The sequence below is a fragment of the Hyaena hyaena genome, unplaced genomic scaffold (assembly GCF_003009895.1).
Source record: "Hyaena hyaena isolate Hyena2069 unplaced genomic scaffold, ASM300989v1 scaffold_227, whole genome shotgun sequence".
Taxonomy (NCBI): domain Eukaryota; kingdom Metazoa; phylum Chordata; class Mammalia; order Carnivora; family Hyaenidae; genus Hyaena; species Hyaena hyaena.
The window spans coordinates 1,141,144-1,154,865 of NW_024080859.1; the positions used below are offsets into that span (position 1 = coordinate 1,141,144).

At 55.0% G+C, this 13,722-nt stretch overlaps 1 protein-coding gene across 1 annotated transcript in view; it reads right to left on the bottom strand.

Moving 5' to 3' along the window:
* Positions 1–9,146, bottom strand: part of SIN3B (SIN3 transcription regulator family member B) — a 38,912-nt gene extending 29,766 nt beyond the window's left edge. The window contains exons 1-4 of the mRNA XM_039243330.1: positions 9,019–9,146; positions 8,667–8,773; positions 7,299–7,452; positions 527–727 (exon numbers count right to left, since the gene is read on the bottom strand). Coding sequence (XP_039099261.1) covers positions 527–727; positions 7,299–7,452; positions 8,667–8,773; positions 9,019–9,132 — 576 coding nt within the window. The 5' untranslated portion in view covers positions 9,133–9,146. The remainder of the gene's footprint in view (positions 1–526; positions 728–7,298; positions 7,453–8,666; positions 8,774–9,018) is intronic.
* Between the last annotated feature and the right edge of the window lie 4,576 nt (positions 9,147–13,722).

Below are 13,722 nucleotides of genomic sequence, written 5' to 3' on the forward strand. Positions count from 1 at the left end.
ATGGATAAACACACGCAGTGCGTCAATGCCACGGAATATTCTTTGGCCTGAAAAAGGAAAGAGGTTCTGACGCAGGCTGCAACGTGGATCGACCTTGAGGACATCATGGTGAATGAAAGAAGCCAGACACAAAAAGACAAAAGGTTAGGGTCCCACATGTGACCATGATCCACCGAGGTCTATGGATAGTGAATTTAGAGACAGACGGCAGGATGGGGGGGAGGGGCCGGGGGAGTTAGTGTCTGACGGGGACACAGTCTCGGTTTTGCAAGACGAAAAGAGTTCTGGGAATGGGTGGTGGTGATGGCTGCAGACTGAGTGGCAGGCACTGAGTTGGACACCGAGACAGGTTAGAACGGTGAGCTGTAAGGTACACGGTGTCACAGTAAAAAAAAAAAAAAAAAAAGAGCTGACCAGAAATGACAGATTTCACTGCGCTGCACTGCACTGAACTCAGACCAGAAAGCGTGAACACCCGGGCTGCGGCGCCCTGAGCGCCCATCAGGGGTGGCAGGAGGCGGCTCACCTGGTAGGTGTGCAGGATCTCCAGGAACGACCTGTAGATCTCCGGGTGGTCTAGAAAACGGGTCTTGATCTTGTTCACGTAGCTGATGGCGTTGTTGAACTCCACGGAATCCGACTCCAGGGGCGCCTGGGCTTTGTCCTCCTTGTACAGCAGCTGCTGCTTGAAGTTCTCCGCGCAGTCGCCGTGGTTGTGTGAATTCTCCTGCGAACAGCACGAGGCCGGGAACAGGGGTGAGGAAGGCCGGGCAGAGCTGCCGCCTGCTCAAGGGCAAGCGCAGAACCCTGCGCGGAGCCCGGGTTTTTAACGAGATGCAGGAAACCGGTCCTTGCTGGGGGGCCTGGAGGGAGGGAAGCAGGCCCCCCGCCCCCCTGCACAGAATGTGCAGGTAACTCCTCCCCCCACCACTCTGTGAGTCTGCCGGGTCCTCCTGGGTGAGTCTCCTGAACTCGCCTCCCTCTGATCAAAGAACAGGAAGTTTAATGGACAACCAGACACCTTGAAAAGTTAGCATTCAGGAGAAAGACACGAGAAGTGGATTGTGTGATCCCGTTCGGAGTGAAGTTTGAAGCTGTTTACAAAAGGAGTCTTCCCAGGGGCGCCTGGGGGACTCAGTCGGTTACGCATCCGACTTCGGCTCAGGTCATGGTCTCACTGCTTGTGGGTTCCAGCCCCGCGTCGGGCTCTGTGCTGACAGCTCAGGAGCCTAGAGCCTGTTTCGGATTTTGTGTCTCCTTTTCTCTGCCCCTCCCCTACTCACACTCTTTCTCTCTCTCTCAAAAATAAACATTAAAAAAAACAAAGTAGTCTTCCCACGTCTTTGGCCACCCCACTTCAGCAAGACTGTCTTGAGGTGTGAAAGCACATGCTGTCAGCAGTGCCAGGACAGCTGGGGCTCCAGAGGTGCGGGGGGGCGCTGCCCATACTGTCCAGAACTGTGGGACTTCAGGTGCTAAGTCCGGGGCACGTCACTTGGGAGAAGAGACGGGTCCTGGCCAGTCGTCATGCCTGCCCTCCATCCGCATGCTTTCCTGTCTGTACAAATAAAAGAAAACAGACCCACACGTCTCCCTCCTGGGAGCCCAGAATCCTAACTTGTGGCGGGACAGGACCACCCCATGAAGAAGGGGATGCTGATGATTCTAAACTGGAATTTTATGCGTGGTTCTGAGGACTCCCCACAAACCACGACCGGGCTGTCAGGGGCAGGGCCCCGGCATCCTGCGGTGCCGTGTGCAGAGGCCGGTTCTCATCCTGCGGTGCTGTGTGCAGAAGCTGGGTTTTTCTGGCAGGTGCCGTGTGCAGAGGCCGGTTCTCTGGCAGGTTGGGATCCTTCCAACTCAGCTTCAGGTGTCTGTGGGGACATGTTCTCAGCGAGTCTTCCAGAACTGCTCCAGCCAAACTAAAATGGCCTTGTCTCCCAGGACTCGGAGCCCCTTTCCTGCTCGATTTTTCTCCACAGCACGTGTCACCTTCCTTCACATAAGCTACATTAGCAACGTACTAATTTCGTTGTCTGTTCACCCCTGACCAGACGGCAAACGCCCTGACGGCAGAGATGCTGCTTCATCACTGCTGTATCCCAAGTGCCCGGAACAGAGCCTGGGACAGAGTAGGCTTTATCCACTGCAGGGAATCATCAGGCGAACGGAAGACGGAACAAACAGCCTGGTGCTCCCGTCCCCCCTCGGCGGGCAGCGACGCACACGGCACCAAGCTCTGACCCGAGGACTCCGGCAGGAAGGGGAGTGCCGGGCACGCAGCTGCGGGGCCGTCACCGTGACAGCTGCACTTGTCTGGCCTGCTCGCGGTCATCTGGGCGGGTGTGCCACGCTGCTCGGGCCGCCAGAACACAACACCACAGACTGGGCCGCTGCCACAACAGAACTGAGGGTTAGGGCCTCAGTGTATGAATGGGGAGGGGGGGCGTTGGGGAGAGGACACAACTCAGCCCAAAACACGGGTGCAGAAGCAGCTCTAGAAAAGTCCGAGCCGAGACCAGCAGAGACACAGAAGACCTGCAGCAGCCACGATCCTAGATCGCGTCTCTCCCAGGCAGTGGGACGCATCATCCTCGGGCCCTCTGGGGACGCTCTTGCTGATCTCCTGCACCACACTCCTTCCAGGTGTGCTGGCCTGGCTGCGGAAGGAGCCAGAGAGGGTTAGGGGGATGGAGCAGCCCCGGAGCAGAGACATGCTTCAGAGGCAGGCGGCTGTGAGCTCATCGGAGCTGCCCACCACCCCTAGGGGGCATTTTCAAGCACCGTGGGTGTGCCCCTTCCAATGCCCTGGAGTGAGACACTGCCACAAGGTGGAGAAGCCTCCTCAAGGCCAGGGCTTGGCAAAGACAGCCACACAGCGCCCTGCCGCCAGTCTGGCGGTTCTCCGGGGAGTTAAACAGTCAGCACGTGGCCCTGCAATTCCACTCCTGGGTATGTACTGAGCATCGAGAACAGGCGTGCGGAGAAGCGTCTACCAACGGAGGGAAGGACAAGCAATGCGCTCCAACCATACAATGGACTGTTATTCAACTATAAAAAGGAAAGAAGAGGGGCCCCTGGGCAGCTCAGTCAGCTGAATATCTGACTCAGTTTCAGCTCTGGTCATGATCCCAGGGTCATGGGATCGAGCCCCATATCGGGCTCCACACTGAGCATGGAGCCTGCTTAACATTCTCTGCATGCACCCCCCCCCCCGCCCCTCTCCCTGCTCGTGTGCTCTAAAAGAAAACTAAAAACAAAATATTTAAAAAAATTTTTTAATGTTTATTTATTTTTGAGACAGAGAGAGACAAAGCACAAGCTGGGGAGGGGCAGAGAGAGAGGGAGACACAGAATCTGAAGCAGGCTCGGACCCACGAACCGTGAGATCATGACCTGAACCGAAGTCAGACGCTTAACCGACTGAGCCACCCAGGCGCCCCACAACAAAATATTTTTTAAAAAAAGGAAGAAAGCTCTGACACATATTAAGTGAAATTAGAGCTCGAAACCATAATGCTAGTGAAGGAAACCAGACAAAGTTATACGTGATTTCACTGAAATGAAGTGTCCAGAACAAGCAAATCTACAGAGACAAAGTGGATTAGTGGTTACCAGAGGCTCGTGGCAGGGGGGAATTGGGAGGTATGGCTTCTTTCTGGTGTGATAAAAATGTTCCGGAATTAGCATTGGTGGCTGTGTAAACATAGGCAAACCCACCGAATTGTATACTTTAGTTACAGAACGTGAACTTAGGCTATGTATTATCACAGTTTTAAAATTTGATGGTTTTTTTAACGTTTGTTTTTCAGAGAGAGAGAGTGCACACAAGCAGGGGAGGGGTAGAGAGACAGGGAGACACATAATTTGAAGCAGCTCCATGCTCCAAGTTGTCAACACAGAGCCTGACATGGGGCTCAAAATCATGAACCGTGGGATCGTGACCCGAGCCAAAATCAAGAGCTGAATGCTTAACTGAGCCACCCAGGCGCCCCTACATTCTTTTTAATGTTTATTAATTTATTTTTGAGAAAGAGAGCACAAGCTGGGGAGGGGCAGAGAGAGGGAGACACAGAATCTGAAGCAGGCTCCAGGCTCTGAGCTGTCAGCACAGAGCCCGATGCGGGTTTCGAAGCCACGAACCATGAGATCATGACCTAAGCCAAAGTCGGACGCTTAACTGACTGAGCCCCCCAGGCGCATCCCCCCAAAAACACTTTCAGTGTCATCTCTGGAAAATGTAAAAACCACTATCTGTACAAATAAAGCTGCCTCTGGCCCATGGGCCAATCCCTGCTCTAAAACTTCCAGAACAATCCAAGTTCTTCTCTTCTCTGCTTGCCCCGAGTGACCCAACAGGCACGGTTAGATACGCTCCTAGACACAGCCTCGGGTGTGTACGAGGGGACAGTTCATCAAGCAGCACAGTCCGAACACAGAGCAGCCACCTGGTGCCCCCGTGGCTCCCAAGCTTTGCTCCCGCGGGCAGGTGCTTGCCACCGGCACCCAGGGGCCCAGCAGCACAGAGCCTCCGCGGACTTCCCACTCCCACGGACCCCCTGCCCTTGGCCCATATCACCACCCACTCTGCCGGGATCCCACGGGCCCCCCTCGGCCTCCCAGACCCTCTCATCCCCTCAGTCCATCACTGACATCACAGCCAGGGTGGCCTTTCTGGAACTCTCTCCGGGTTCCCCACGCTCCTGGCTCTCTCCTCCGCCCTCTCCCGTCTACCTCCCTAGCTCACAGCCTCCCTGGCTGTTTCCCAAGCACACCCACGCGGTCCCACGTCAGCTCTACACCCGGCCCAGGACACGCCCACCCCAAGACCCAGGCAGGGTTCCCACCACTTGCCCCTGTGCCCACAGCTCCCCACACCCGGCCCCTGCCTTCACTCAGAGCCCTACAGCCCTGCGCAGATTCATCTGTCCACCCGCATCCCCCCGATGCATCCCCAGGCCGGGGTTGCAGCCACCATAAAAGGGCCGGCTCCCGGGACGCAGGGCTGGTCTGAATGGAAGCTGGGCGCAGAGATCTGTCACTTTCCCACTGACACGCCGCATCCTACTCCTTCCACACGTGCCTGGCACTGTCGTGAACCAGACAAACAAGGGGCCCGTCTGCCCTGTGCCCACGCCTGCCTGGCAACGCAAACCAAGACACGGTGGACCTTTAACTTCAAGCCCTAGCTCTGCTATTTTAACATATCCAAGATGCAGCGGTGTGACAATGATGGGGGCTGGGGGGCTCTCAAGGGGTGAGGTTACAATGGGGACCTGGATGACCCCCTGATGCTGGCTCAGGGGGCTGTGGCCCCACCACGTGGCCCCACCCTCCTCTGGCCACACTCCCCACCTCACAGCACATCTGTCCGTCTTCCTCTTACACTGGGTTCTCAAGGACGACGGTCCTGTCCCATGGGGCACTGAGCAACACGTGGAAACACTTCCAGGCTGTCTGGGGGGGGGGGCGGGGTGGAAGGGCCACTCAGCACCCTGCAGCGCACAGGACAGCCTGTTCCAGAAAGAACGATCTGGTCCCAACAGCCACAGGGCCAAGGCTGAGAAACCTGCCCAGAGGGCTCCCTGCAGCGTGGGGCTCCCTTATTTCTCTCTGTCACCATCTGAGGCTACTCCCTCTTTGACTGTAGCTGACAGGACTCCCAAGGTGAAAAGCGGAGAGGGAAAAAAAAAAAAAAGCTGCACTTCAAAACAAGCTAGAAGAAAGCAATAATAAAGAAAATGTCTAGGGCTGCTCTGGCCTCTCGAAGGACTCCCAGAAGCCAAGAGGCCCCTTGTTCACGCCTGGTGTAAAGGAGCACTGAAAAGCAGGGCTGGAAAACCAACGGGGACAGACACAAAGAGGCCGGCTGCAGACAGGGGCTCCAGACGCGGTGGGCTCGGGGCTTCGGCAAGATTATAAAGCCGGGTCCAGCAGCTGCTGAGTCGCAGGGCCGTGTTCCGGGCAGGACAGCCTCCGAGCGAAGCCACCGTGTGGTTCACAGGGAGATCCAGACCCACGAGCAGAGTTGCTCCAACGGCCAGGGATTCAGAGAGGCGGTTTCCACACCGGGAGTGTGGTATCGGTCTTCGGCCTTGGCTCCTTTCTCGCGACGGCAGCGACACCTGCGTCCAGATGGCGCTTCCGACTCAAAGCGTGCCCGTGCACACCGCTGCACATCAGCCCGGGGGCCTTCCCCGCTCGGGCGTTTCCTATTGGGAGCCACAGGCCTCACCTCCAGATCGTGGGGCTCCGCTTGTGAACGTGAACCGGAAGGGCTCTGTTCAGCGGCCCCACACTCCCAAGTTCCTTTATAAAACCTGGCTCTCGAGAGGGCTGTCGCCGTCACACCGTCTCTAGCTGTTCTCTTTCCAAATCCGACGCTTTCATCAGAGGCGAAACCCACAAAATGCTCCCCGCCAGAAACCCAACCCCCTGGGCCAGAGACACAAGAGGCTGAATGAGCTGGTGTACGCTCTCCACTGGATCATGATGGGGGCCATTTTCCTCCCAGGAGGCATCTGACGTCTGGTAGCAGTTCTGGCCATTGCCGCTGGGTGAGGGCCTAGCAGGTGGAGTGCCTGGATGCTTCTAAACATCCCGAATGCACCAGATGCCCCCCCTGGGCTCCACCCCCAGCACAGCATTGAAGCATCAGGGCCAAGGTGGAGAAAAAGACCATGGTTACTTTACAAAAGTAGAGTTCATGCAGGCTTCTGTTTTCTCAGGGGGTCTGGTGAGCTCTGGCAAGAATGGACTGCAGGGACAGCAGAGGAAGCAAAGCCACCAGCCGGTGACCCCGGTGGCAATTAACTATGGCACAGCAACAGGGATATGGCTATCCACACACGCAGCGCCACTGCTTTATTTTGTGGGCGGCACCGAGGGTGACGGAAGAGACCACGTGCCTAAGTACAAGCGTGGCCAGCAGGGCCCGCTCACAGGGAAAGCCTCAGGACAAGAGCTTGGGGCCCAGGGGTGGTTATTTTGACAGGACATAAAACTCTTAAGAGAATGCGCCCCCCAACACCACCCCCAACACAAACGCACGCACCCACTCCTGATTCAAACCCTCTAAACGATCCACCGATTCGGGGCAGAGAGGCCGGCGGGGTGGGTATTTTGCTCTCTTCTGATCTGGGCTATAGAAGCGAGCGGCAGGTCTGGAAAGAGACCGGCTCCTCGCCGGCTTTCCCGCAACGCAGGACGCGAGAGGCACCGCCCGGCCGGCCCGGGGGCTGAGTGCCAACGTGCCACGTTAAGGCCAGATCGCCCCAACCACAACGGCAGCATACCTGGCTCGACAGAGGCGACTGTATGTTTAACTTGCCATTCTTGGGAATGTCGATTCTGTACCCGAGGGGAAGGAAGGCGTTGAATCCCACAATGAGGTCAGGATGTTCGTGGAACAGCTGTGACACACGTCGGATGACCCCGGGCGTATCGATGCTGGAACAGAGGAGAACAAGAGGTGGGTAGAAGGGTCCAGGGGAGCGCGCCGAGAGCGAAATCTCTTCCCGACCCGCTTGCCAGTGCCACCTAAGGAGTTTCTCGAAGGACCGCAAGGCACCCTGCGACGTGCCCGGGTGTGATGTGTAATCTGCTGCCACAGCAGCCAGCCTCGGGCTCGCTGGGCCCTCCCAGGGAGAACCACAGGATATTTGCACGGCATAGCTCCCCCAAAACACTTCCAAACACATGCACTCGGTTCTGAAAATGTCAGCAGAGCCAAGTGAATGCTGGACTCCAGGAAGAGGCAGGAGACAAGAGCCCTCTAAGCAACGTGATAAACTATGACACAGGTGTTGAGCCCAGCAAGTGACGGCAAGGCATGAATACCAAAGGCATGGCAAGTGTCGGTTGCACAACTATGCCAGGGGTCTCCATCATGGCTGCAGTGGGGCTCCCTCAAGGCCTTGGCATCAGCCCTACCGAATTTCCTCAGAGAGGGGAACAGCACGGTTGGAATGTGACCCGCGGGAACCTAAGAGTCAGAGCGCCGAAATTCTAGTCCCCACGGCCCCCGAGTTTAGTCTGGCCCCCCCAAGCCTAAGTGAGCCCCCTGTCAAGCGAGGGTGTGATCTCTAGGCCCCCATCTATCTCCAACCCTCTTGATTGTGGGCCCACAAAATCAGTTTGTGTGTTTTAAAACCTTTCTATGTGCCAGGTCCCTTACGAAGCATTTTACGGGCATTACTTCCAAACAGGCCTGGGACTGGGGTGCAGAGGGTGAGGCCCTCACCTCGATGACAAGATTTAAAGGGGGAGAGGGCGCCAAAACACTCAATGATGGAGATAAACAACCTTTTAACGTAGTCCTTAAAAAAATTAAAATTAATCAAAAAAATGCTCGATGAACAAAATTCATTTCAAGATCATTTTCGGGGGACGACAGAACCCGACTCCGCACTTGTGGACTTTTCTCCCGCCGACGCCTCGCCCCATCCCTGCTCTCTCTCCAGGAATCCCACAACAGCTCCACAGGGGAGGGACTCTACACTCCCGTTTTTTCCAGAAGGAACGGAGGCTCCGAGAGGTTCCACGACCTGCCCAAGGTCACCCGACCGGGGCGGAGAGGCAGCCGGGATGGGGGTTCCCACCCCGCTCGGCCGGATCGCGGCCCCGGGCGGCCCCCCTGGGGTGGGGAGGGGTCCCGCGGGTACCTCTGGCTTTTGAACTCCTTCATGATCTCCAAGAAGCCGTTGTAGGTGGCGGGGTCGCTGCCGAAGCGAATCTTCACCTGGTCCAGGTAGGTGAGGGCGTCCTCCACCTGCAAGGAGGGAGAGGGTCCCAGTGGGAGAGGGTCGGCGGAGGAGGGGGCGGAGGACGAGGGTCCCTGGCGGGGAGGAGGACGCTCCGAGCCTCCGAGGGGCCGAGCTAAGGGGTCAGGGGGCTAGGGTCGGGGGCTGTGCGGAGTGGAGGCCGAGGCGGGGCCGGGCGGGGCCCGGGCGAGGGGCATCGGCCCGCGGGGGCCGGACGACAGGGTTCCCGAGGGAGGGCAGGGACAGCACTCACGTGCACTGGCAGCTTCTCGTGGCCCGCGGAGCCCGAGCGACCCCAGCGGGCACCGCTCAGCCCCCGGCCCGCGGGGCCGCCGCCGCCGCTGCCGCCGCCGCCAGCGTGCGCCATGTTGGAAGTCGGAGCCGCGGCCCGCCCCGCCCCCGCCCCCGCCCGAGGGCTGGCCGCGCATGCGCGGGCTTCTCCCGGAGGGGCGGGGCTTGGTGAGGTCGCGAGGGGCGTGGCTCCTTGAGGGACTTGCTCCGGGATCTTCTAAAATTGAAATGCTAACCAATTCCTTATATAGCAGGAGCGAGCAAACCGAGACGTGCCTGTTTTTGTCCGGCTCCGCAAGCAAACCTTGGAGTGAGTTTTACATTTTTTAAAGTTGGAAACAGCTCCAAAGAGAAGTCTATTGCGTGACACGTGAAATTTCTTCAGCTCAAATTTCAGTGTTTGTAAATTAAAATTTTACTGGAACACGAGCATGCCCGCTTGCGTACCTATCATCTGTGGCTACTTTTGCACTACGACAGCAGGGTGAGCAGCTGTGACAGATCCTAAGATGTGCAGAGCCTGATATATTTACTGAAAGCTATTTGTGGACCCCTGATTTATAGGGTTGATGCGACAATGGGACATGGGCACACGGCACCACATGGGGCCTTGCGAAGTGCATTTTTGCTAAATGGCTCTTAGTTCCACTTCTCTCTTCACTTCCCTAGTCCTGATTCCATCATTTACCCAGTGAACCAGTTCAGGAGCCTCTTTTTTTTTTTTTTTTTAAATGTTTATTTATTTTTGAGAAAGTGTGAGCAGGGAAGAGGCAGGGACAGGGGGGAGACACAGAATCCAAAGCAGGCTGGAGTCTCTGATTTGTCAGCATAGAGCCCCGCTCAGGGCTTGGGCTCACCAACCGTGAGATCATGACCTGAGTGGAAGTCTGACGCTTAACCGACTGAGCTGCCCAGGTGCCACCAGTTCGGGAGCCTCTTGGCCACTTTTCCTAGCCCTGGTGCTCTCAGAACCACAGCAGTTTCCAAACCTCCAGGGTCATTCCTATTTCTTGTGAGATGAAATGTACGCACCTACATGCAGTATTGAAAGCCATAAGAACGTGGCCCTTACAAACCTTTTATTGCAGAATTTTCTACCTACCCTCTCTGTATGTAGAACCTCTCGTTAATGCCGGCGCAGCCTGGCTGCTTCCTGGCCCCGTGCATCAGCACATGCCATTTCCCTGGTCAGGAGCCCTATTCTCTCTCTTTGTTACCCAGAAAACACCTATGCACCCTTCAAAATACAACCTAACTGACCTCCCTCCTCTGTCTTCCCACTGTCCCCTGTACATCATTTTTTTGTGCTTCATCTCTAACACAAATCCCTGACACAGAGCCACACCCGTGAACATTATCAAATGAATGAACATTCAATCAATGACCAAATGGCATCTCTTTTTTATATGCGAGGAGGTGCAGGAAAGCCAAGAGTACATTGGCAGTGAGCACATCGTTTGCCAGGCTCTGCCTCAGGATTAGAATGGTGACCAAAACAGGCAAGGCTTTTGCCTTTGTAGAGGTTTCAGTCTTTCCGGAAAGATGGGAATCCAATAATCACTCACACACACACACACACACACACACACACACACACACATACACGAATGTAGTTTGAACTGTCACACATACTTCAAAGAGAAGGTACAAGTGTAACAGTCACTATATTTCAGTTACTGCTGCTGTGTGTAACAAACCACCCCAAGATTCAGAGGACTGAAATAACATCTATTTGCTCTGCAATCTGCAAGTCGGGCAGCTTGGCAGGAAAGCTCCTGCTGGCCCCTCGATGTCAACTGGGAAGTTGGAAGGCTGGGGCTGGAATCTTCTGATTCTGCCAGTTGCTGCTGGCTGTCGGTGGAGACCCTTGCCATGGCTGCTGCCAGGTGCGCCTACCTGCAGCGTCTATGTGTTCCCTGAGCATTGCAGCAGCTGGGTTCTAAGAACGATTGTCCCGAGAAAAGCGAGCAAGCAGGCAGAAGCCGGATCACCTTTTCTGATCCAGCCTCAGAAGTCACACATTTCCATTGTAGCCTTTGCAAAGTCCCTCCCAAATTCAAAAGAAGGGCAGAAAGACTCCTGGGCAGTGGCTAGGTTCTGGAATAGCACAGGGGACAGGAAATATTGCCACGACCATTTTCGGAAAATACTACCCGCCACCCTGAGGGATTTAACCCAGTCTAGGGGGGATGAGGAAGGCTTCCCGGAGAAGGTGGCACTCCAGCTGAGTTCTAACGAGTGTGTGGGCATTCAGCATGAAAGTCAGAAGGAACCGCTGTGTAAGGGCCCTTCAATGGGAAAGAACGTGGTGCGTTTGAACTTAGAGAGAGCCAGAGACCCGGGTGTTGTGGGAGTGGAGAGGAGTCGGGGGTGGCAGTGGGGGCAGAGAGGTGTAGGATACGCGAGGCAAGACCAGAAGAGGCAGAGCACTCATCCTCGTGGGGTGAGTTACAAATCTTGGTCTTGGCATTTCACACCGGGATAAATCACGCATGGGTTTTATGCAAGCTGCTGCTTGAGCAGCTTTGAATTTGGAAGCGAATGCCCTAGCTGCTCTGCAGGGAAGCGATGGGAGGGAAGCCAGGGAGTGTGTAGGGAGGGTGTTTCGTCATTTAGGCAAAGGAGGTTGGTGGCTTAGACCAGGAGGGGAGCCGTGGAGGTGGAGAGAAGGGGGTGGAAGGCAGCAATATTCAGAAGGTGAGGCAGAGAGAATGTGGTGCCGGGTAGGTGGGGGGGAGAGAGGGGGAGGAGGAGGAAGAAAGCCTCCAGGATTCATGGCTCCCAGCCCAGAAAGGGATTCAGCTCAGTTTCAGCGCATTCCTGCATAAACATCGGCTTAGAGGGCCTGAACCCTTTGGGGCCACCAGATGTCTGGATAGTCATTTTCACACCCACGCCTCCTGGCAACCTACTAGTCACTGGCCTAGAGGACCAGATGCACGCGTGGGCTTTAGACACGCTGCAGGGTCCTCAGTCCATGTCTCCTCGCCTCCAAGGAGTGTGAGTCTATTCACATTTCTTAAATTTTTTAAAACATTTATTTATTATTGAGAAACATAGAGAGACAGAGCATGAGCAGGGGAGAGGCAGAGAGAGAGGGAGACACAGAATCCGAAGCAGGCTCCAGGCTCTGAGCTGTCAGCACAGAGCCCAACCCGGGGCTTGAACTCCCATACCGCGAGATCATGACCTGAGCCGAAGTCGGATGCTTAACTGACTGAGCCACCCAGGCGCCCCAAGTCTATTCACATTTCAAGGATCACTTTTAGGTTTCCATTCTTTTTACAGATCTCCCTGAGGAAGCCCTCACTCAGAGAACAGGAAACCACCAAGCCAATTTCACCTTGGGTGTTTGTGCGAGCACGTACGGGACATTTTTCGTCCACAGACCTCTTTCCTTCTTGTTTTTATAAAGCGTGAAAAATGCTAAACTCTGCATCACCTGGGTGACTCAGTCAGTTAAGCCTCCAACTTTGGCTCAGGTCATGATCTCACGGTTCGTGGGTTCGAGCCCCGCGTCCAGCTCTATGCCGACAGCTCAGAGCCTGGAGCCTGCTTCAGATTCTGTGTCTCCCTCTCTCTCTGCCCCTCCCCCACTTGCACTCTGTCTGTCTCTCTCTAAAAATAAATAAACATTTAAAAAAATGCTAAGTCCTTTGCGGTTCTCATCTCACACAGATTAAATGAAAACTCAACATTGGCAGTTTTGCTAGACCAACACTAATTTCCTTACTGTTTCACAAACCTAATAGCATTATGGTAAGATTCATAGGTAGGTCTTCTCTGAACAGTATTTTGGCTAGGTTAAAAAGACAAGATCAAAAGATAACTATTTGGAACCAATCTAAGCCCCTCCAGATGGCAAACTTCATGACCAAAAGCTCTAAAGTCCAGAATCACACGTTGTGACAGAATTCTAAAGCGGGCCTGGAGATTCCCACCCAATATGTATTCCATCCTGGAGTGTGGGCAGGACCTGCGAGGCTATAGGACGTCACTTCTGCGATGAGTTCATACCACATGGCAAAGGTGAAGAGATTTTGCGGGTGTGTTTAAGGTCCCCTTGAGTTGATTTTGAGTTCATGAGAAGGGATAATAGTCTTGGTGGGCGTGACCTAATCAGGAGCAACCTTTATTTTTTTTTTTATTTTTTTTTAAACTATTCTTTTTTTTTTTTTAATGTTTTATTTATTTCCAGGAGAGAGAGAGAGAGACAGCGTGAGCAGGGGAGGGTCAGAGAGAGAGGGAGTCACAGACTGAAATAGGCTCCAGGCTCTGAGCTGGCAGTCAGCACAGAGCCCGACGCGGGGCTCGAACACGAACCGCGAGATCATGACCTAAGCGAAAGTCGGACGCTTAACCGACTAAGCCACCCAGGCGCCCCAGGGCAACCTTTAAAGGACAATCTGGAGGTCAGAGCCTTGAAACAGTAGAAAGATACTATCCTGTCGGCCTTGAAGGAGAACCCAGGTATGTCATGAGTGCCTGTGGGCAGAGGCAGCCTCTAGGAGCGGAGGTCCAGAGTCCTACAGCAAGGAGCGTAACTCTGCCAACAACCTGAATGGGCTCAGAGAGCTGTGAGTCACTCAGTGAGATACCAGCCCGGCTGACTCTTGTGAGCAAACAAAGAACCAGCCACAGTGAGCCTGGACTCATAACCCACAGA